The sequence below is a fragment of the Gopherus evgoodei genome, chromosome 10, assembly GCF_007399415.2.
Source record: "Gopherus evgoodei ecotype Sinaloan lineage chromosome 10, rGopEvg1_v1.p, whole genome shotgun sequence".
Classification (NCBI taxonomy): Eukaryota; Metazoa; Chordata; order Testudines; family Testudinidae; genus Gopherus; species Gopherus evgoodei.
Window position 1 is genome coordinate 53,678,001 of NC_044331.1, and position 20,883 is coordinate 53,698,883.

A 20,883-nucleotide genomic window follows, 5' to 3' on the forward strand; every position below is an offset into this window, starting at 1 on the left:
GAGAAGCTTTCGAGCTCCCCAGGGCTCTCCTTCTGGCCAGGTTCACCAAACTCTTCATCTAGGAAACAAACGTATGTTTTGGATTTTTTTGTTTTTGTTTTTTTTTAAAAACAATTTTTTATTTCCAAATTTCCTTTCCTTTTGCTTTTAGAAATGTCAAAGCCCTTCAAACACTGTCAAAAGCAAATGTACCATTTCGTTCAGCACACAGTGAAAATGTTTCTGACTCAGTCTGACCCGAAACGATTATTTGCTAATGTCTCGAAATTGCCACAGCATTGGAAAATCTATTCTTCACCAAGCTGTGTTCATAAGGGTTTGTGTACACAGGGAATGGTCTGGAATGGCTATTTCACACCACCTCCTGCTGTGGGCACTTGTCCTCCACGGTAGATATTGGGCTTTAATTTCACACCCTACCTCCTTCTGGAATAGCTTGCCCCCAGACAGCCCTTACGGTACTTCAGAGCTGGTATTAGTACTGCTGCTAACCACCCTACAACTCTCCCAACTGCTACATGGATTCAGACACTAAACTAAAAGCTGGCTGCTATTGATCAGTGTTCAAATGCCCACACACCAGCCAGCAACTCCATTGGTAAAGAGCCCGCCCTGCTCTATAGAGAACCAGTGCAGGCTGGCAGCTCCCTCTCATCTAATCAATGATACGCAGTTGGATGCGAGGCGGGGGGGATTTTCAACAATTCACCAGCTCAGCTCAAGCCACCAGCGTGAGACAGCACTCTCCAGAGACGATCAGCATCGATCGTGTGAGCTCTGAAGGCGCCGTGGGCTTGGCTCATCTTTGGGGGGGGCTCAGATGTCTCCTCCTTGATTGGGGAAAATACAAGTCGTAACTTCCAGGCTCACCCACTCGTGGCACTAATAATAGCAGCCACTCCGTGCAGGTGTATAGTTCTTCATAGTCTGATGCCCCCTCTGCTTCCTTATGTACTTGGGAAGTGAAGTTAGCAGTGGGGCCATCTGAAGGATCACCATTGACATTAAAGGATCATCACTGAGTGATATGATATGAATGGAAAAATTATCCTCACAGCTGTTGGTTCAGGCTCTCTGCAAACTCAGGTAGGCACCCAATGAGACTGGGCCCTGCAGTCGACTCAGCCCTATACTCAGCAGCTGAATGTTGGCTGATGAGCCTGGCTTATTAACTCCACCTGGGACATGGAGGGGTAGGATCAGCTTCCTGGGGAGGGGACTAGGCCAGGGCAGATCTGGATGGAAACTTCAGGGACAACTACATCCAGGCAGTGACCAGCAGCCAAGCCTCAGACATGTACTGAAGCTGGGTCTGTGTGTACTGCAAGGCTGGGACATGGCAAGTACTCTGCCTGCTCCATCAACAATGAATGCTCATTTCATACCCTGAACTCTGCCTGCTCCCTGAAGGGAGCGCTGTGGCTGGAGCCCTGTAGGAGCTCCTGCAGGCTCAGCATGAGACCCCGGGGGCTCCTGGAAGGTGATGCCACAGTATCAGCTCTCCAACCTTGGACAGGGTGCACCATGTGTAAGGGGAGGGACCATGGCAATGACCAACCCCTCTCCCCAGTCTGCCCATGGGCACAAGAGAGAGAAGGTTCTAGCACCTTCCTGTCCCAGCCCCCTTGTGGTGTTTGGTACAGAACAGCTGACTTCCAGGGCTTGGGGATTGGCCCTGTTCTGAGCAGAGCCAGCTGGGGCTCAGAGACTTGAAGGTCAGAAGAGACCATCAGGATCATCTCATCTGACCTCCTGCACATTGCAGGCCTCAGAACCTCACCCAGCCACTCCTGTAATAGACCCGTAACCTCTGGCTGAGTTACTTAACTCCTCAAATCATGGTTAAAAGACTTCAAGTTACAAAGAATCCACCATTTACACTAGTTTAACCCCCCAGGCCCCCTGCTGCATAGGAAGGTGAATCCCCCCCCCCCCCCCCGGTCTCTGCCACTCCTTTACTGGGTGGAGTTTGCTTATATTTTCAGGTCCCAAAGTGCCCAGGAGTAAGCTGCAGTTTTCTCACATTTATTCATCATTGGAAATGTGTCTTCCTACTCCCCTTCCCCTGGCACAAGTGGGTGGGAGGTGTGACACCCCACTGTGTCAACCAGCAGTCAAGCCACAGTTCCTGCTGTGAGGGGCAGACCCTTGGAGCAGGGAGTGATGGTGGCTCACAGCAGTCATTGGGTGCTGGGCCTCTGCACTGCTCCTTGCTATGGGCATAAGGCAGCCCTATTCCTGGCCTGAGGACTCACAGCTGCCTGTGGATGATGATATGTGCCCATCTCTGTGCTCTCTGGTAGGGAAACTCTGTGTGCCCGGAGGCAGTCACACCCTTCCTGGAGATGAGGCTGTAGCCAGGAGCCCGTTAGGATCCTGCTTTCAGACCCTTCTGTCATCCACAGAGGACTGCTGGCCCCAAAGCTGACAGAGAAATAACCTGCTAGACTGAAGGTTAGTTCCCCATCTGATGCCCTGTGCTGGGGTGTCTTCCCCACACTGGTTGGGAGAGGGCCACCTGCCCCTGGAGGAGGGGGGGCAGGGCCTGCAGTGCCTGCGCACTCAGGTCCACGTCTTCCGCCTCCAGGCCCTGCAGAGACTCCTGTTTGGTGCGGGTAGTCCGGCGTGGAGCGTATTGGCGCACGCCTTCCTCCGCCGCTTTCGAGGGCTCCGATACGACCGGCAGCTCTTTTACCTCCATCCGAGAGGTCTTCCGCGAGACCTCTCCGGGCTGCCGGTCTTCTACCAGGACCTCCTCCGGACCTGGAAGCTGTTCTCTGCGACCAGGTCCGTGGCGGCCACCGTGGGGGCCGACCTCCTCGCGGAGCCCCTGCTACACAATCCCCAGCTTCGTGTGCAGGTGGCGGAGTCCCCCGCGGTGCGCCGGAGGCTGGTCTTGGCGGGAGCCACCAGGGTCGGAGACCTCCTGGACTACGACTGGGGAGGCTGGCTGGATCCCCTGACGCTCGCTCACCGCATGGGGCTCTCCAGACCTTGCACTCCCCGGCGTGTACTCCAGGAGGTGGAGGCCGCTTTGCCGCCCGCTGCTCGGGCCTATCTCGACCGGGTCCTGCGGGAGGGCACGCCCCGCCCACCCCAAGCCCTCCGGACCTTTTCATCGGGCCCCTGCCCCGTAGGCCCGACCGCCCCCCCCGTCCCTTCTCCGCAAGCCGGCTGCACGACCTGCAGCCGGTACGTTTCCAAACCGCGCCGAGGAAACAGCTCTACACGCTCGTGCTCCACACCCTTCACCTCCTCACCCTCGTGTCCCGCCCTGATACGAAGTGGCGGGACCTCCTGCCACCTCTGGAGGGTGAGGAGCCCCGGTGGGCCAGCCTCTACTCCACCCTGGTCCCACGGCCCACTGGGGATATCAGTTGGCGGCTCCTCCATGGGGCCGTGAGCACGGGCGTGTACTTGGCGCGGTTTACCCCTGTCCCGGACACCTGCCCCTTCTGCGGCGTGAGGGAGACCCTGGCGCACGTGTACTTAGAGTGCGCCAGGTTGCAGCCCCTACACCGGCTCCTCACAGCCATCCTCTTGCGTTTTTGGTTACACTTTTCCCCTCACCTCCTTCTGTATGCACTCCCTATCCGTGGCCCCACGAAGTCCCGGGACCTCCTGGTCAACCTCCTCCTCGCCCTGGCGAAAAAGGCCATCCACGCGACCAGGGAGGGGAGGTTGGCCGACGGAGGCTCCGGTGACTGTGGGGCTTGCTTCCGCTCCATGGTCCGATCACGCATCTGGGCGGAGTTCCTCTGGGCGGCGTCCACTGGCTCCCTTGACGCCTTCGAGGAGCAGTGGGCGCTGTCCGGGGTTCTCTGCTCGGTGTCCCCATTAGGTTCCCTCCTTCTGACCCTTTGACCTCACTCCTGTCCCTGTTCTTTTATTAGTTGTCCCCCGCACTCAGTGGGTTCTGTGGCCCTGTGGTTCCTCCCCTTAGGCTGGGGGAGGATCCTTTAGCAGTGGGCGGGCTTTGCCTGCCCACTTCCCAGACACCCAATAGATGGTTGGGAGAGGGCTGAGGTAACCCAGGTGGCCCAATCAGCCAGTTAGGTTGCAAACTGGGGGCAATTAAGGGTGGAGAAAGCCCTAATTAAGAGGAAGTTCACCTGAGGAGAGGTGGCTTTAGCTAGTATAAACCCAGGAGGCTGGCAGCAGCAAAGGTTGTTTGGAGGATGTTTGTGGTCACTGTCTGCTTAGCAGAGTGGGAAGGTAGGAACCCAGGGAAAGTTGTCAACCCCTTCCTTCCCTCCCCATGGGGGCATGTACCCTAAAGAGAATAGAGTCAGTGGGAAGTAGCAAGGCTAGGGACTCAGCAGACTTTGGCTGTGTGTTGTAGGGTCCCTGGGCTGGGACCTGGAGTAGTAGACTGGCCCAGGTTCCCCTGCCTACCCCTGGGGTGGGTAGTGAACTGGAAGGCTACCTGGGTTGCACTGGGAGTGATAGAGGCTGAAGGACTGTACCCCAGAGGGGAGGGACACTGAGTGACCTGGCCCAGGGCTGAGTCATGAAGTGGCAGTAGAAGCTCCTGGAGTGAGTGAGAGAGAGACACAGACATGGCATGCAGCTGCAGAAAGGGGCATTGGCCTCCTGGACCTAATCCCCACAATGGCCAGGAGGCACCATCCTACAGTGAGTAGAGCATCCCCATCATGTGCTGCCCCCCAGAACAAGAGGTGTTTGCTAACAGCAGGGGGGATGACTGGAAGGGTGGGAGTTGCTTGGGAGAGATTTAAAAGCCCCCACCTCCATTCCAGGAGAGCAGGATCTGGCTGCATGGGTGCTGGGTGAGTCTTTTTGGGAGGGAGGCACACACAACTTCCTAGGGCCAGCAACACATGACATTCCCCATCGGTGTGCTGTGGGAGAGGCCCCTCCCCGAGAGGCTCCATGGGGGTGTGTTCCCTGGGCTGTTTCTTGTAGACAGAAGGTTTGTCTCATTGCTGAGAACTGCTTACAGTACCCAGCAGGGGAGATGGTGCTGCCAGCCTCAGGGAGCAGGCAAAGGTGGCATAAGGCTTTCCTCTGCACTCCCTGCCCCACTTTAGAGTAGCCTATAGGCTGCTCTAACTTACACTGGCTGGAAAGGAGGGGGCTGAAAACACAGTTGAGGCTCAGCATTGGGGAGTCCAGGCCACACCTACTTTCCTCAGCCATGCCCCCTTTCGCTACTTCACCTGCATAGAGCCACTATAGAGGATGCTCATGGGCACCCAGAGCAAGAGAAGTTGGCCCTCCCTGGAGTCGAATGTGGAGTGAGAGCCTCCCCCCACAACCACACTGGAGTGTCTGCCTCCTCGTCCCCTCTGTTCACCTGCCCTGGAAGTGAAATGCGGGTGGTTTGGGTGTCCACGGTGAGACTCTCAGGCCTGATTCTCCTCAGCGGTACTGAGTGTCTGCAGGCCCCTCTCCCCCGACTGCCAGCGCAGTGAGCGCTCAGCACTGCCAGAGTACAGTGTGTCCGACAGGGCAGGGACGCACACCCCATCCCACTGGCCCCCACCTGCCTGCAGTGCACAAGGAGCCAGATCCAAGCCTGAAATAAGTGGCACTAGGATTTGGCCCAGTCTGTGAACTGCCCTTGGGGCCAGCCTCTGTCTCAGTGCCGTGGGCCCCTCGTTTGGGATCAGAGGGCATTGCTGATACACATGCACTCAAAAGAAGAGTTTATTCGCCCTAGCCAATGCCACTGCAATCCGAGGAAAATAAAATCAAACATCTCCATTGCCACAGCCCGTGTCTGGGTTGCTGGTAAATCCCAGGTGATGTGTCTCCCAACCCCCACCCATGGCATCAGAGCCCTGTCTCATAAAGGAGTGAGCTTTATCATTAACCAGCGTGGCACATGGTGGGGATGCAACTATCAGATGGCAGCAGCTGCAGCCTGACACTGCCCAGCATCCCTTCAGGACACATAGACGTGGATGGTTTTACAGGATCGGCACAAAGGCTGATGCTGCAGCTGGGAGGGACTCGGAGCCTGCCCGGTTTTAGGGGTGAGAGCAGGCTACGGCCCTCGGTGCATAGGCCAGGTGTCGGTTTGGGGGCGTGGTTCAGTCTGGAGTCAGAACTGTGGGTGGGCATGGTGCTCCCATCCAGAGCCAATCCTCAGCAGCACTTTATGGGCATGGAGCGTCTGTCCAGCATGGGCTGGCTGGGTTCCCAGTTCCTCTGCCTCACAGCACACTGAACTGATCGGTTTCTATGGCTGGCCTGGCCAGCTCCCCGGTCAGCTCCCTGCCGGTGCTGGGCAGCTCCTGCCCGGGCTCTGAGGTCCAGTTGGCCAGGAGGTCGCTGAAGTCAGGCGGGTTTGTGTTGAGGATGCACAGGGGGCTGAGTGACGGTTCCTTCCAGAAGGACTGTGGCAGCTTCCTCTTGTGCATGGGCATGATGTGGGCATACTTCTTCTCTAGCCGCAGCTTCCTGCCATCAGCCACCCTCTGCTTGAGGAAGCGGCGCAAGCCGTATTCAAAGAGCTCTGCTAATGGCCCCAGCTTCTGCGCCCCGTCCTTGTTACAGATGGACCTCCAGACTTGATGGTCAAGCTGCCCCGGAGGTGGCGCAGGGCCCTGGGCATCCTCGTCATCCAGCTCGTCGCTCTGGGCAAGTCGCATCAGGTCTGCGTAGTACCGCTCCCGCCCCAGCCGGCGGGGAGAGAAGCAGTCCTCGTAGATGTTGCAGGAGTCGGGGTCCTCATCCTTGGCCTTCCTTCCAAAGTATCTCTGAATGTCACAGCTGATCAGCTCGGAGAACTTCAGGAGCTGCAGGGTCATTTCTGTGTCACTCTGGCTGCAATCAGCTGTGACTTTCTGCCCCTCTGTGCCAGGACTGTGACAGGGATGGCTGTCTTCTTCCACATCGTAGTCCTCATCCTCTTCCACCTCCTCCTCCTCCTCCTCTGACAGGTCTTGGAAGTCTATGTCCTGGGGAGCGGTGGGGTGGAGGAATGAGTGTTGAAAGGAAGTGGGCAGCCTGAACTCTGCCAGGTTCCTGATCACTCCTGCAGCCATCTTACCTCGCTGTGTATGGACAGGTGCTGCTGGGCCGTGCAGTCACACTGGAGGACACAAGGGAAAACACATGGTTAGGGCTGTGTGGATGGGACCCGGTGGAGGGCTAAGGCTGATGCAGTGATACTTCTGCTCCCTTCTGTGTGTTAACTCCCCACCCCAGCCGTGTAGGTGCTTTCCTCCTGCGCAATGTCAGTGCCTCCCCGCTGAACTGTGGTGCTGAGAGCTGGAGGATCCTGCACTTGGTTCTCCACGCGCCTGGGGGCTGCCTGTCCATCTGTCAGTTACAGTGGGAATGGCTCAAGCAGCTCTGTATTCATGCACCTCCCCCGCAGTCTTGTTTTGCACCCCTGCCTTTGCGCTGCGATCTGGGGCTAGTGCCTGTTCTCTACAGCTCAAAGGTGGTTGCTTTGCAGTATGGGATCATGGTGACCCCGACTCCGTGACCGACACCCATAGCAGGGCCCCTGCCTGCTGGAAGCAGCTCTGGGGGCAGCAGTGCGGGCGTTACTAGAGCCCACAGGCTGTTGCCATGTGTGGAGCAGGTCAGATCCAGGATAACAGCTTTATTGCACAACTGGAGATGGGATTTATGCTGCTTAAGCAAACAAACAACCCCCCTAACATCTGCCGGGCCTGAGAAGCACAAGGCCAGCCAGCCAGCCGGGGGCAGGGAGAGAACCTGGTGTGCAGCTGGGCACATTTTCCAACCAGCAGCTTGGGGCATTTGTTGTCAGCAGGGTCTGGCAGGAGCAGGAGGCAGAGCCTCCCTTCCATGACCCAGGCCAGGGATCAGCCCCTGCTTTGGATCTCGGTCGCCCTGTGTCAATGGGGAGTAACTGGAGAGAACCCAGGGTAACAGATCAGCATCTCCCCTCTGTGTCTGCTTGCCCTGCCATGGTGGTCACCCCACGCCTCCCCTGGGTGTGCTGAGCGGGTAGGGTGGGGTGGGGTGGGGTGGGGAGGGCATTCAGCTCTTATACCATTAAGGTCCAGGCACAGCCTGGGCTGGGCCAGCCCCAGGAAAGCTCTGGGAGGGAGGCACCGATTGTCCATGTGCAGCTGGAGCACCTGCTTAGAACTGAGCACGGCCCAACCCACATCCCATAGCCAAAGCACTGGGATCTCAGATCCCCAGAGCTAGCCGACCCGGGGGGTGGGATTCTCAGACCCAGGGGCTGGGTTTGGCCCCTCTGGGCTCAAGCCGAAGCTCCTCTGTCTCTGTCTCCTCCCAGTGCTGATGCCCATTCAGTGGCTTTACACTGCCTGCCTGAGCCGGGGGGAGGTGGTTGGAGTGGCTGCTGAGCTGGCAGGGGAGAAAGGCACAGGGCTGTGACCCCCCCACACTTCCCCGGTACAGCCCCAGAGAGCTGCGCTGGGAAGGGCCACTCTCCAAGCATCCGACAGAACATAACTGACCCTCCCAGCCCTGGGAGGAGACTGCATGGTCTGTAGGCATTTAGAGCAGGGTTTCTCAAACGGGTCGCCGCTTGCCTAGGGAAAGCCCCTGGTGGGCCGGGCCGGTGTGTTTACCTGCCCCGTCCGCAGGTTCAGCCGATTGCGGCTCCCACTGGTCGCGGTTCACTGCTCCGGGCCAATGGGGGCTGCTGGAAGTGGCAGCCAGTAAGTCCCTCAGCCTGTGCTGCTTCCAGCAGCTTCCATTGGCCCGGAGCAGCAAACCGCGGCCAGTGGGAGCCACGATCGGCCAGACCTGCGGAAGGGGCAGGTAAACAAACTGGCCCGGCCCGCCAGGGGCTTTCCCTAGGCAAGCGGTGACACCTGTTTCAGAAACCCTGATTTAGAGTCATGTCTATAGGGCCTTCCAATTCCAGTGGCCTCACTAGGAACCTCCTTGTCCCGCTGGGACATGAGCTGCTGATCGGAAGGCGGGTGCGTGGCCAGCGGCGGGTGCTGAGGAAGCGCAGGTCTGTGGCAAGTGTAAGGAGCTGTACACAACATACTCCCCCCTGCGATCCCTGGCACACCGTGCTGGTGACTTCCCTGCACAGCTGGGCGCCTCGCTCCAGACATGCGCTCCCCTCCCCAGCAGTTCTCCTAGGGAAGCTAGGGAACCATCTGCCCTACAGACACTCCCTCTCCCTCAGCCTGCCTGCCGGCTGCACTGGCTGGGGCTGTACTGCCCCACTTGGGCCTTTATCTCTAGGCCCTACGCTAGCAAACAGCAGCTCTGGCAGGGCTGGAAGGGTGCGGGCACACAACGGGCATTCGTACCACAGTGCATACATCCCTGCCATGCCCTGTCTGCGCTACAGCTCCACTGCCATTGCCCCAGGACTAGCCACCTGGCCGGAGAAAAACAGCTGGGGACCTGTGAGTGCTGACTCAGCCACTGGGGCACGGGCGTCTCCTGCTGGGCACCCCCCACTGCAGGTGCTGCTTGTGCTGCCCAGCTAGTCCTCCAGGCATGCTGCTGGTGCCAGGGCATGGCCCCTATCCACTCCTCCCCACAGGCCCATCCCTTGCTGACAGTAGCAGCCCGGCCCCCCGCCCCCTAGCCACGTGCATGGGGCATGGCATTTACCAGTGTCTGGCTTCCTTCACCAGTGTAGAGAGCACCCATCCCCAGCCACTTTATAGCTGCACCCCGAGCCCCCACCCTCAGGTGCTGGAGCTCAGGGGCTGTCCCTCCCTGCAGCCTGAACACCGCTGGGGATAGAACATGCACAGCTCAGAGAAGGCACTGAAGCCCCACCCCAGGGTGAGGCAGGGCAGGCAAGAGGCCAGTAATGCAGGTGGGGAGGGCCCCATAGCAGGTGTTATGCAAGTGGGACCCACCCCCCAGAACACCAGAGAGATCCGCCAGCGTTCCCTCATTCCCTGCACTCACCTCCCTGAGCAAACCAAGCAGAGAGGGCTGGTGGCATCCCACCCAGTAGCAGGGGCAGACATGTGTGCCACCACCCTGTGTCTAAGCTTGCAGACTGCAGGTTGGGGAACTCCACTGGGCCTGGTCCAGCCCCAGTAGCTGCTGCGTGCCCCTCCATGCCTAGATTCGGCATAGCTGCAGATCCCCATCCTCTGCAGGCTGGAATGCAGAGACAGCTGCAGAACTGGGCTCCCTGCACCCAGCGCAAGCTTCCTGCAGCCTGTCCCCTGCAGAGCAGCCCCCATTGGCTCACTGCCTTCAGGGCGCTCCATGCGTATTCAGTGGGGGGGCATTCCTATCATCAGGCAAAGATGCTAACAACTCCTTGCCCTTCCCAGAGAGGATCTTACAGCACTTGGCAAACAGTCCCAGCACCTCAGCAGTGCCCTGGGAAACAGGCAACATTTCTATGTTCTTGGAGGAGAAACTGAGGACAAATCACTTGCCCTGTGCCTAGGTGGCTTCAGCTCCCCATCTCTTACCAGTACAGCACTCCCAATACAAAGAAAGCTAGGAGAGCCACAACAAACAGCAAGGCCCTAGGAGAGGAATTGATGGGTAGGAGAGCCATGTCTAGTGGCTAGAGCAGAGGACTGGCAATCAGGAATCCTGGGATTGATTCCCAGTTTTGCTAGTGCCTTGCCATGTGGTCTTGGGCAAGTCACGTCCCTGCTCTGTGCCTCAGTTTCCCCATGTGTAAAGCAAGGGTGACACTGCTGTAGTGTGTGAGGCACATTGTGCTCTGTGGATGGAGGATGCTAGAGAAGGGCAAAGTATGATTGACACACACAACCTGCTGCCAAGTGGGCAGCCTCACCTCTTGTCCCCACGAATCCAAGGGCCTGGCTGGTGTGCTGCACATTGGCAGGACCATCCTATGCAGCGTGCATGCAGGTGGGATGAGAGGGGATGAGTGATGAGAGAGAGGATTTAGCAGGGGCTAGAGTAGTGTCCCAAGCCACCCATACAGAGCAGGAGCAATGCTCTGGCTGGGAGCTGGGCAGGATGCTCCACACTACAGCACCCTGCTGGGAGCCAGCTGGCCGGAGTCAGCCTGGGGGTCACCCCTGCATCACCCCTGCACTGAATGGTGCTGCCCCAGGAGAACAGGGACCATGGGTGTACTGAGGGAGGAGATGCTTGGACGCTGGGGATGCCCCACTGTGGGAGTGAGTTCAGCTGCAAGGTGGGGGATGCTACAGACAGATGCAGAATGGGCCTGAACCTGAGCTCCAGCTCCTGCACACCAGCACGCTCCACTGATAGCAGGGGGTCTCTCTGACCTACAGCAAACGAGAGCAGGATCCCACCCCACCAGTGCCGTCACCCAGCAGCTGCCCCTGCCAGTGTCCTGGGCCAATGGCATTTTCACGAGGGGAATCACACAGCAGGAAAGTCCAGCCAGCCCAGGAAAGCAGGGCTCATTCACACCAGCCCCTCCTCACCCACCTCCAACCTACCGCAGACAGCCCAGCCTTGCTGTCCCCAGACACCTCCCCCATCCAGCTGGGCTCTCTCATCTGCAGGGCCCACGCATGTTCTGCGCCAGCACTGGGCATGCAGAGTGGCCAAAGGCTGGGGTGCACCGGGGGCTGAGCAGGCCCAGGCAGAATGTCCCTTTTCTCCTTGGCCCATTCAATGCACCATGGGTGTAAGTCTCTGACCCTGGCTGTCCCTGGCAGCGCTCAGCTGCTGGGGAGAGAGGGGACCCAGGTGCTAAATAGGGAGTGGTTAGAATGAAGGCTCCAACTCCACAGCTTCTCTTTCAGCCAGGGCCGACTTTATGCCGATTCTCCCAATTCCCTGGAATCGGCCCCTGCACCTAAGGGGGCCCCGCTCCGGTGGTCTTTGGTGTCATTTTGGTGGCAGGAGGTCTGCTCCAGGGGTCTTTGGTGGTATTTCGGTGGCGAGGGGTCCTTTGGTGCCGTGGAAGAACCGGAGCGGACCCCCTGCCGCCAAAGTGCCACCGAAGCCCCAGACCACTGCTGAGTATTCCAATTGGACCCCGCAGGCCATAAAGCTGGCCCTGCTTGCAGCTGTGCATGGGGAAGAATACTTCTCGCTCCCCTAAGCGATCAGCCTGAGGGGGAAAGAGGCCAGCTTTGGAGCGCAAGCGACTGTAATACCATCCTGGTGCCTTAACAAGCCAGGTGCCTCCTACCCAGTCCCCAGTCGCTGGGTTTCATCAGCACCAAGTCACTGTACTGCACCCTCCTTGCTGGAGCCTCAGCACTTACCTCGCTGCTGCAGCCGTGCCATGTGTAGCATCCCAGGCTCTTTCTCTCCCCTGGCCATCCCTCCACCTGGGGCTGAAGTATTTATAGTGGAGCTGGACTGACGGCTGGCAAATATTTGGTAGCTGTATTGTAATAGTAGACTCAGTAAACAGAGCTTTGGTTTGCTTTAGCGCCCAGCAACCAGAGAACACTGCAGCAAGGGAGCCAGTGGGACGGAAGATAGGGCTCACCTTAATGGTTGACTTCCCAGGGGATTTTCAAGTGTTGTTCCTGTAGATTCACCTATTAAATCTGCAGTCACAGCTGCCAAACCGCCCTGCACACTTGTGCAGAGGGCTCTTATCTCCGCTGCTGATTGGAGGCGAAATCAAGGTTTGTCAAACAGGCGTAAAATTAAATTTCATGCTATTTTGACTCCTGGAGTAGGCATCTTCTGAAGAACATAATGCTCATCAAACAAGCCCTGTGCAAATACTGGCCACACCGGGCAAGGGACATGCCCTAGATGGGGGCCTTCCCATTAGAAACAGCCTCTCGAATCAGCTGCAGGACTAGAGACAGCCCAGTCGCCTGTGATCTGTTGTGTTCGTTTAGATGGAATAAGGGGCCCACAGGTGCTAACACAACCCAGTCACTGTCCAACATTAACAGTGTTAAACAAGGTTTGGGGTTTGGCATACAGAGACCTCCGCCTGCCTGGTGCCAGGGTACGCCATTAAACAGCCTTTGAACCTTTTATTAAAAATACAGATGGAAAACCAGTAAAAGGGTCTGAAATGTAAAGTATGAAGAAAGGCTTTAATTTCAGCAACATCCTTAGCTGGCGAGAGTCTTTCAAAGAGAGAATCCCTAGTCTGGCGGTCTTTTCGTTGGTATTTTTGGGGAAAGGGAGTTCGCTGAGCCCACTGGAGCTGTCATTGCTGTTAAAGTCCAGTCCTGTTTCCTAGAAGACAAAACAAGACGCACTGGGGAGAGAGAAGAACAGCAGAGAGAAGATGCAGCTTCGGGCACTGCTACTGGCTTTCAGCTGCAGCCTTAGTGAGGGAAAACACGGGCCATGCCCACAGCCTGATCAGTCACCCTGAGGGCTGGCAAATGGCTACCAGTGGCAAACTGTTTAGGGCATTGCTGTCAGCTTACAGCAGGGTTGCAAAACAGGCCGTCCCCCAGGAGATGGCTGCTGTGATAGTGAAGTTTGCCCCTTCCCCTCCTGTCTTCCAGTGTCGCCACAGCCAGCTTTCTCCCCCAAAACCTCTTGGTAAGAAGGCATGGCCGGCGGAACAGCCCATCCCCTCAGGGTTATGTTCACTCATTAGGCCTAATTACTGACACATCGATTTTGTTCCATTGATTTCTGGACCTGCACGTCTCGTTTCCCAGGCATGATCATAATACAGCTCTTGAATTATCATGAGGCCTTTTGGTTTAGACTAATTCAGCCCGTCTCCCTTTTGCCCGTCACCATTCAAATACACGGGTAGGCCCAGTTATCACAGCAGAGCTACAGACACAGGGCTCCATTCATCTCTCTCTACACCAGGGCAGCTCCATTGATGTGAGTGCGCTCACTCCAGAGTGGCAGGGAGCATCCTGCAGCCTTTCTAGACTTTCTAGACACTCCTGGTTTAACCAGATGAATCCCTGGGCATGGGGGCCGTGGTGGCAGTGCCAGACTAGGCCCAGAGTCAGATCTCAGCTCCTCAGCTGCGAGCGACTCTCACCCTTTGCCATCACATTCCCACTGTCTGTCAAGGTTTCTTTCCCCACTTTGAACTTTAGAGTGCAAATGTGGGGACCTGCATGAACACTTCTAAGCTTAATTACTAGCTGAGATCTGGTATGCTGCTACCAGCCAGAAATTCAGTGTCTGGCACACTCCCTGTCCCCCCCACCAACTTCTCCTCCCTGGGCTGCCTTGAGGGACTTCACCAATTCTCTGATGAACACAGATTTAAACTCCTTGGATCTTAAACAAGGAGGAATTAACCATCCTCCCCTCCTTTCCCCCCACCAATCCCTGGTGAGTTCAGACCCAATCCCCTTGGATCTTAAAACAAGGAAAATCAATCAGATTCTTAAAAAGGAATCTTTTAATTAAAGAAAGAAAAGGTAAAAATTATCTCTGTAAAATCAGGATGGAAAATGCTTTACAGGGTACTCAGATTCATATAGACCAGAGGGACACCCCCGCACCAAGCCTTAGATTCAAAGTTACAGCAAACATAGGTAAAAATCCTTCCAGCAAAAGGAAACATTCACAAGTTGAGAAAATAAACATAAGACTAATCAGCCTTACCTGGCTATTACTTACAATTTTGAAAAATGAAAGACTGATTCAGAAAGATTTGGAGAGCCTGTATGTACGTCTGGTCCCTCTTAGTCCCAAGAACGAACAACACCCAAAACAAAGAGCACAAACAAAGACTTCCCTCCACCAAGATTTGAAAGTATCTTGTCCCCCTATTGGTCCTCTGGTCAGGTGTCAGCCAGGTTTACTGAGCTTCTTAACCCTTTACAGGTAAAAGAGACATTGAGCCTTAACTATCTGTTTATGACACTGCCTGAAACACTGGCTCTGAAACATTCCAGATAAGAGCAAGGAACTCATTCATCAGTTCCCTATGCAAGAATCATTTCACCCCCAAATGCACCAGGGCTAATTAGCCGCTGAAATATTTCGCTAGCCTGCCCGGCTTGCGCCCACACAAGCTGGTGTGATCGGAAGCTCAGGACTAATGGTTTAGTAAGTGATTTACTGGGAAAGCTCAGCCCCTGGTGTAATTGATTTATTGGTGAGAGTGGCTATTGTAAATTACAGATAACAGCCTCATAATTTTATTTAGTAAACACCCAGTTGGAGAACACAGCAGCTTTGTTATCTGGCCTCGGCCTATTCTTGTGTTGCAAACCTTCTGCTGGGGGAACACCACCGCCCTCTGCTGGCAGGGCACAGCACAGCACAGCTCCAGAGTGTGCTGAATTCCTGGGGGACTCAGCATCCTCCAGCAGCATGCTCCCTCGCCACAGCCCCCCGCTTCCCAGCCCAGCCTAGGAATGCACAGGCCTTAATGAGCTGCCCTGACTGGGGGGCACAGTGGGCAGCCAGCCCCACAATTCCTGGGATTAGCACAGCCCCACCCCCCAGCCTCTTCTAAGAAGCAGCATGGCAGACAGCCCGGACTCAGGAGTGGGACAGTCCAAGCGAGGACTCATCGCTTTTCGGATGAGGTGTTTGAGTTACAGGGCTCCAGTTTCCAGGGGCATCCTGACTTCAGGGCTGGTCCGTTAAACGTTTCCTTGTGTTTTGGGCCCAGAAATTGCCACTGGCGTGCTGGGTGCACGGCCCCTCCCCCAAGGCCCCACTCATGTTCAGGGCCAGGCGCCAGGTGCTTGGGTTCTGCATGCACACAAGCCACAGGGAGCCTGGTGTCCAGGAATCCCATGGGAGAATCTCTGCAGGAGGTTAGCTCAGCTCCCAGCTCTGCATGCAGCTGGCTTCCCATTGTCTGTCTGCTCCTGTGGCCCCCATCGCCATCACAGGCCTAATGCGTTTATCCTCACAAGTCCCCTGTGCCATGGCCGGGCCAATATCCCCATTGTGCAGATGGCAACTGAGGCCCAGAGTGATGCAGGGACTTGCCCAGGTCACTCACAGAGCTGGGAGCTGACCCCAGGTGCCCTGTCCCTTCCTCCACTGGATGTTCCCAGCACTGGGCAGCCTCCAGCGAGCAGCTTGACAAGTCAGGTGGGACCAGGTGCTGGCCAGCATAGCTCCTTTGGTGACAGAGGGGCCTGGCTGAAAGGTTCTGCAGCCCCATGGCCAGCCTGTGCCCTGTGATCCCACGGGCACAGCCCTCACCAGGCCAGGGGAGGACAGGGCTGTAGGACGGCCTGGGAGCACACACGGTCTCTGCTTTCTGCAAGGCAAACTCCCCACAGCTGCTACCCACAGGAACTGCTGCCTGCAGGGGTGGCACTAGCCTGGTGAAGCCAGCCAAAGCCAGCAACCAGACAGACACACAGAGATGGAGAGTCTAGGGAGCAGGGGCTGAGGCTGCAGGCACCAGCCTTATGGAGTGAGGCCTCCTGGGGCTGACTCTGCTTTTCTTCTCTCTTTCTTGCTTGTTTGTGTCATTCGACTTTCCCATCCGGCCTGTGGGTGAGCCAGGCTCTGGGCACCCCGAGAGGTGGGGAGGGCCCACAGTGCCGGGTGAGTCTCTGCTCCCAGGCTGAGCCATGGCAGCGCGCTGCACAAGGGCATCGAGGCTAAACACCGGTACAGTTGAGGTGGCTTCATGGAATCCAGCTGCATTTGTGGGATGGAAACGTCTCCTTGGACACAAACATATGGGTACAGTTAACACACAGGCTGGCCTTGCGGCGTTGAGCACCAGGATAAACCCTCAGAACCCCAGACAGACCCAGGGCTTGGGAAGTGGCTGTGAGGCTGGCAGGTCGCGGCCCCATTAAATGCTGATTGGGACTGACCTGAGGCCTCTGGCCAGACGAGGGCCATACTCAGTCTGTGCAGTGCCCTCCCGGCCTGTGCTAAGCCCCTGCAGCCACTGGGGCCTGACTGCAGTGACCCTGCTCTTTTGTGCCCCACCCCAGGGCAGGGTGCTATCCTGAGTGGGCAGCGGTTCATACCCCGGAGAGTAGCGGGGGGTCAGCCCCTCAGCGGGGAGCACAGGCCAGGAAGTGCAGCAGCTGAGGGAATCGCTGAGCTGCCTCCAACAGCTGATGGGTTGTAAACAGCCCGAGAGGCCCACATAGTGGCGTTAGCAATGATTTCATGGGAGCAGGCCCCCTCCCTGCCTAACTGCCCATCTGCTACGGATGAGCCCAATCATCCCCCCACCGGAGCAGGGAGCGCTCACGCCAGGACCCATGCCCAGGGGAGCAGCCTGCACACAGCTGTGACCTCACACAACAACACACACACAACCCCATTGCAAGGATTCACTCACACTGAGCACCACTCCCTGCAGTAAGGTGGAGTGGCCTCCCTCCAAACTGGAGAGCAAGGGGCCACTACACTCTCCCCTGGTGGGCAGAGCCAAATCTACCCCACCTCCCTCGCCAGAAGTACCAGGGCAGGACAGGAAGTATAAAAGGAGAGCCCTGGAGCTCAGTTAGGGCTGGACCACTGGAGGGAGCAGACATCTCTTCCGGGGAGCTGAGCTGCCCTCTACAAGATTCCAGACCAGAACGCTGAGTGGAGCAGCACCCTGCTTTTTGAGGAGACAAGATCCCAAGGAGGGGCTGAAGTGGCTGCCACCTGACTGCGAGGCAATGAGACAGAGCCCTCAGCTCAACAGAGCACCAGGAACTAAGTAGAGTAGGATGTAGCCAAGGGGAAACTAGATCTTGAGCCGGTTGTGCTGCCGGGAAGTGAGGTAGCATGTTTCAGTGGTTTCCCCGCTGATCCAGTGGCGGGACCACTTGCGGCAGCTAGTGCCCTGGGCTGGAATTTGGGGGAGTAGGATGGGCCCAGGTCCCCCTACCCCTTGCTGCCATCCCACACCTGGGGTGACTGCAGACTCATTCTAGGCAAGAGATGCTGGGACTGCTGTCTGCTCAGCCCAAAAGCTGTAGGATAAAGGGCCAGGGCTCCCCCATAGACTGTTGGTTACTGTGTGCCTGTAATGAGGTGGAATGGCCTCACTCCCCCTCCAGAGCAAGGGACCACTATGCTTCCCACGGGGTTAGGCATGTGCACAGGGTCCCCCCCACCTTTGCTGAGGCAGGGGTCGTGTTCCCAATATGCCCTCACAGAGGGAGGCAGGGACCAGTCCCCAGGACTCAACTCCAGGGCATGCAGTCTGCCCTTAGGGTGGTGGGGTGGATTACACCCGCCCTCAGAGATGCTGCAGTACTAGGGGCCCAGGCTGGAATGGACCCACAGAGAAGTGCTCCGATCTGCTCTTCGCTTCCCGTTTATTGCCAGCCCCAAAAGGGCAAGAATCAGGTGTCTGGTTCCTCCAGGAAAGAGTTAAAGGACTGAATGGTGGTTTTTGGTCTGGCTGCCTGTTGAGCTGTCCCTGCTCCCCCTCCTGCCTCCCAACATGTCTGTGCGTGAACTTTGTTGCCAATTCTTGCACATTCATCGTGACTAAGGCAATTTTGGCCTCTGCTGCAGGCATGCTTGCAGCTGAGCTCAAGGCCCCATTGTGAGAGGTGCTGTACAACCCAAGGGAGAGACAAACTCACAAGCTAGTGCAAAGCAGAGTTTTTGACGTGGGAGCTGGAGCGAGCACTCACCACTCTCATCCCACGCATGGAGCTATTCCATAGGAACAGCGCTGGGCAGGACCCTCAAGCACAGCTTGAACCACAGACCTAACTATGTTAGCTGGCAGCAGCAGAAGGTTGTTATCCTGAGGCGGGGGAGAGAGCTCCTTCCCCCATGTGGTCCACTGGTGCCATGTGCTGGACTGGGGGTGCCCAGCCTGGCGTGCTCTTCTCACCTCCCAGAGAGGCTGTCTGGTTCTGGCATTCCCAGCGCAGTGCGCGCTGCTGCTGGGGCACCAGGAGCCTGGCTTTAGATTCACATCATCATGTTCCATTCTTTTGACAAGCTACCAAACCATTGCTGATGAAGCAACCAACCAGCAGGGAAAGGGCCCTTTTCAAAGGATTACATCTCTGCCACATCTGAACAGAAGTTCCCCAGACAAAGAAAAGGCACTTCTCTGGCCCCAGAGCGTCTCACTGCTGAATTTCAAAGGCCCCGCTGCTAACAGCGGTGGCATTAGTGAGTATCTCAGAAAACACAAAATCACAATAATCTTTTATAATGGAAAGTTTCTAGCAACCTAATTACAATCCCAGGTGCCCCTCTAATTAAGGGATATTCCCCTCTGCCATGTGTCAATGGCAGCAGTGAGGTTTGAATCTAATAATCAATCTAGGGGATCTTTTCTAAACAAAATACAAGGCTTGGCTTGAGGCCCCGTCCCCCACTGAGACAAACTCCCACTCTTAGCTTCAGGGAGCTAAACAATCTCCCTTTCCAGGTGCTTCCTGCACACACAGGAGCCCTTTGGATCATTGTTAGTGGCACTGCAAGGAAAATGAGCACATCCAGGAAGTGAGAGGGCTATGCAGCCTCCCTGATCCCAGTCCTCATGCTACCCTGCTTGCTGGGGGCCCACACTCTTGGGCAGGGCCAGTCCTAGGTTTTTTGCCACCCCCCCCCAGCACCCCCTGCTGCCCCAGCCCTGGGCTCTCACCCCCCCCACTCCAGCCCTGGGCTCCCTCTCCCCCCCGCCACATACACCCCCTGCTGCCCCAACCCTGGGCTCTCTATTCACACACACACACACACACACACACACCCCACCCCAGCCTTGGGTGCTGCTCCCCCACGGCACAAACCACAGCGGCCCCAGGGCACCCACCCGACATGACGTGCTGCTACTGCCAGGGCCAGCTCTAGGCTTTTGCCACTGGAAGAAAAAAAAAGATGGCCAGAATGCCGCCCTTGAAAATTTGCCACCCCAAGCACATGCTTGGTTTGGTGGTGCCTAGAGCCAGCCCTGCTCTCAGGCAGACAGCCCCTCCCACCAGTCCAAACAGGCTCAGCAGTGCTTGAGTGGGCACCAGGATGGAAGCTTTGTACGCCTCCCTATGACAGTGCAGCTCCTCTAGACCTGTAGCTATTCTGAACTGCAGCTGCTTGGTCCAGTCTCACAGAATCTACTTTGCATCCTCAGCCTAGACCCCAGAGTCCACACAGCTGGGGCAGCAACCACCAATCCAGAACAGGATCCTCACCTTCTAGCAGTCCAGCCACAAAACTCCATTCCATGCACAGTCCAAAATTTCTGGCCAAGAGATCCCCCGTACAGCAGAATCCTCTTTCTTATCAATTTCCCACTTCTAGCCCCTCTTCTCTTACTGGAGAGCTTGGTTGCATTACCCAACCAGAGACCACGGACTCTTGGCTTGTGGTGATCTTCTTTCAGCAGGTTGTACCTTTCAGACTTCTTTCACCCACCAGATATGTTTACACACATCATCTAATACCAGAACGCACCAAACTCCAAACACTCAAGCATGAAACTCTGCACAGAAATGCACTGAGGTGAAATGCTACTATGTAAATGAGCCTGCCAGAGATGGCTTTTCCCCCTTCTCCCATAGGAGGCAGCAGAGAGCTTCAACCATCTCAGCCTTGTATCTCTGGGGGTTAGGGAGAAAATAACAAAGCAAGAAAGAACCAATGTCAAGTCCCCAGGAGAGAGAGAGCCCTGCTGGGGTGTCTCCTCCAAGCCAGGCTGCACCTGCCTTCCAATATTATGTCCACTGCCCTCTGAAGATAGCAGGCTGCTGGGCAGGTACAGCGTGCAGGAAACAAGATCCTATAAGGTACATAGCTGAGGAGAGCAGGGGAAGCCGTCCTCTGTTGCCCAGTCACAAAGGCCTGCGGCACTGTTCATGGCCTCCATTCCCTGTACCCTTCGCAGGGTGGTCCCCGCCCTGTGGGAGCACTTACTGTTCTCTTCTCCAAAACGTTCACACTGGCAATGATCCTGCTGGAATAGCAGCCATCTAGCCCATTTGCCTGCTCAGCAAACATGATTAGTTCCAGCCAGATCCCAGCAGCAGCTGACAAGCCTGCATTATGGTGCCATGATGTCACTGTCACTTCACCTCCCTGGGCTACAAATGCTGCGGGGACTATGCAGTCAACCTCTGCTATTTGTGCCCATGCCCTGTGGGACTGTTCTTGGCACTCCCTTGG

At 56.6% G+C, this 20,883-nt stretch overlaps 1 protein-coding gene and 1 long non-coding RNA gene across 2 annotated transcripts; one reads left to right on the top strand and one right to left on the bottom strand.

Moving 5' to 3' along the window:
- The first annotated feature begins 682 nt into the window (after nt 1-682).
- LOC115659039 lies at nt 683-6,482 on the top strand. Its single transcript, XR_004002427.1, has 3 exons — nt 683-1,086; nt 2,304-2,454; nt 6,417-6,482. It is a non-coding gene; the product is annotated as an uncharacterized LOC115659039 (long non-coding RNA).
- PERCC1 (proline and glutamate rich with coiled coil 1) lies at nt 5,640-12,868 on the bottom strand. Its single transcript, XM_030578750.1, has 2 exons — nt 12,138-12,868; nt 5,640-7,060 (listed from the first exon to the last, which is right to left on the bottom strand). The coding sequence occupies exon 2, from the start codon at nt 7,011-7,013 to the stop codon at nt 6,180-6,182; it is 834 nt and encodes a 277-aa protein (XP_030434610.1). The 5' UTR covers nt 7,014-7,060; nt 12,138-12,868; the 3' UTR covers nt 5,640-6,179.
- Nucleotides 12,869-20,883: the final 8,015 nt, after the last annotated feature.

What these genes read in the sequence shown, in the direction of transcription:
- PERCC1 (XM_030578750.1), bottom strand. Translation starts at nt 7,013, where the DNA reads ATGGCTGCAGGAGTGATCAGGAACCTGGCAGAGTTCAGGCTGCCCACT.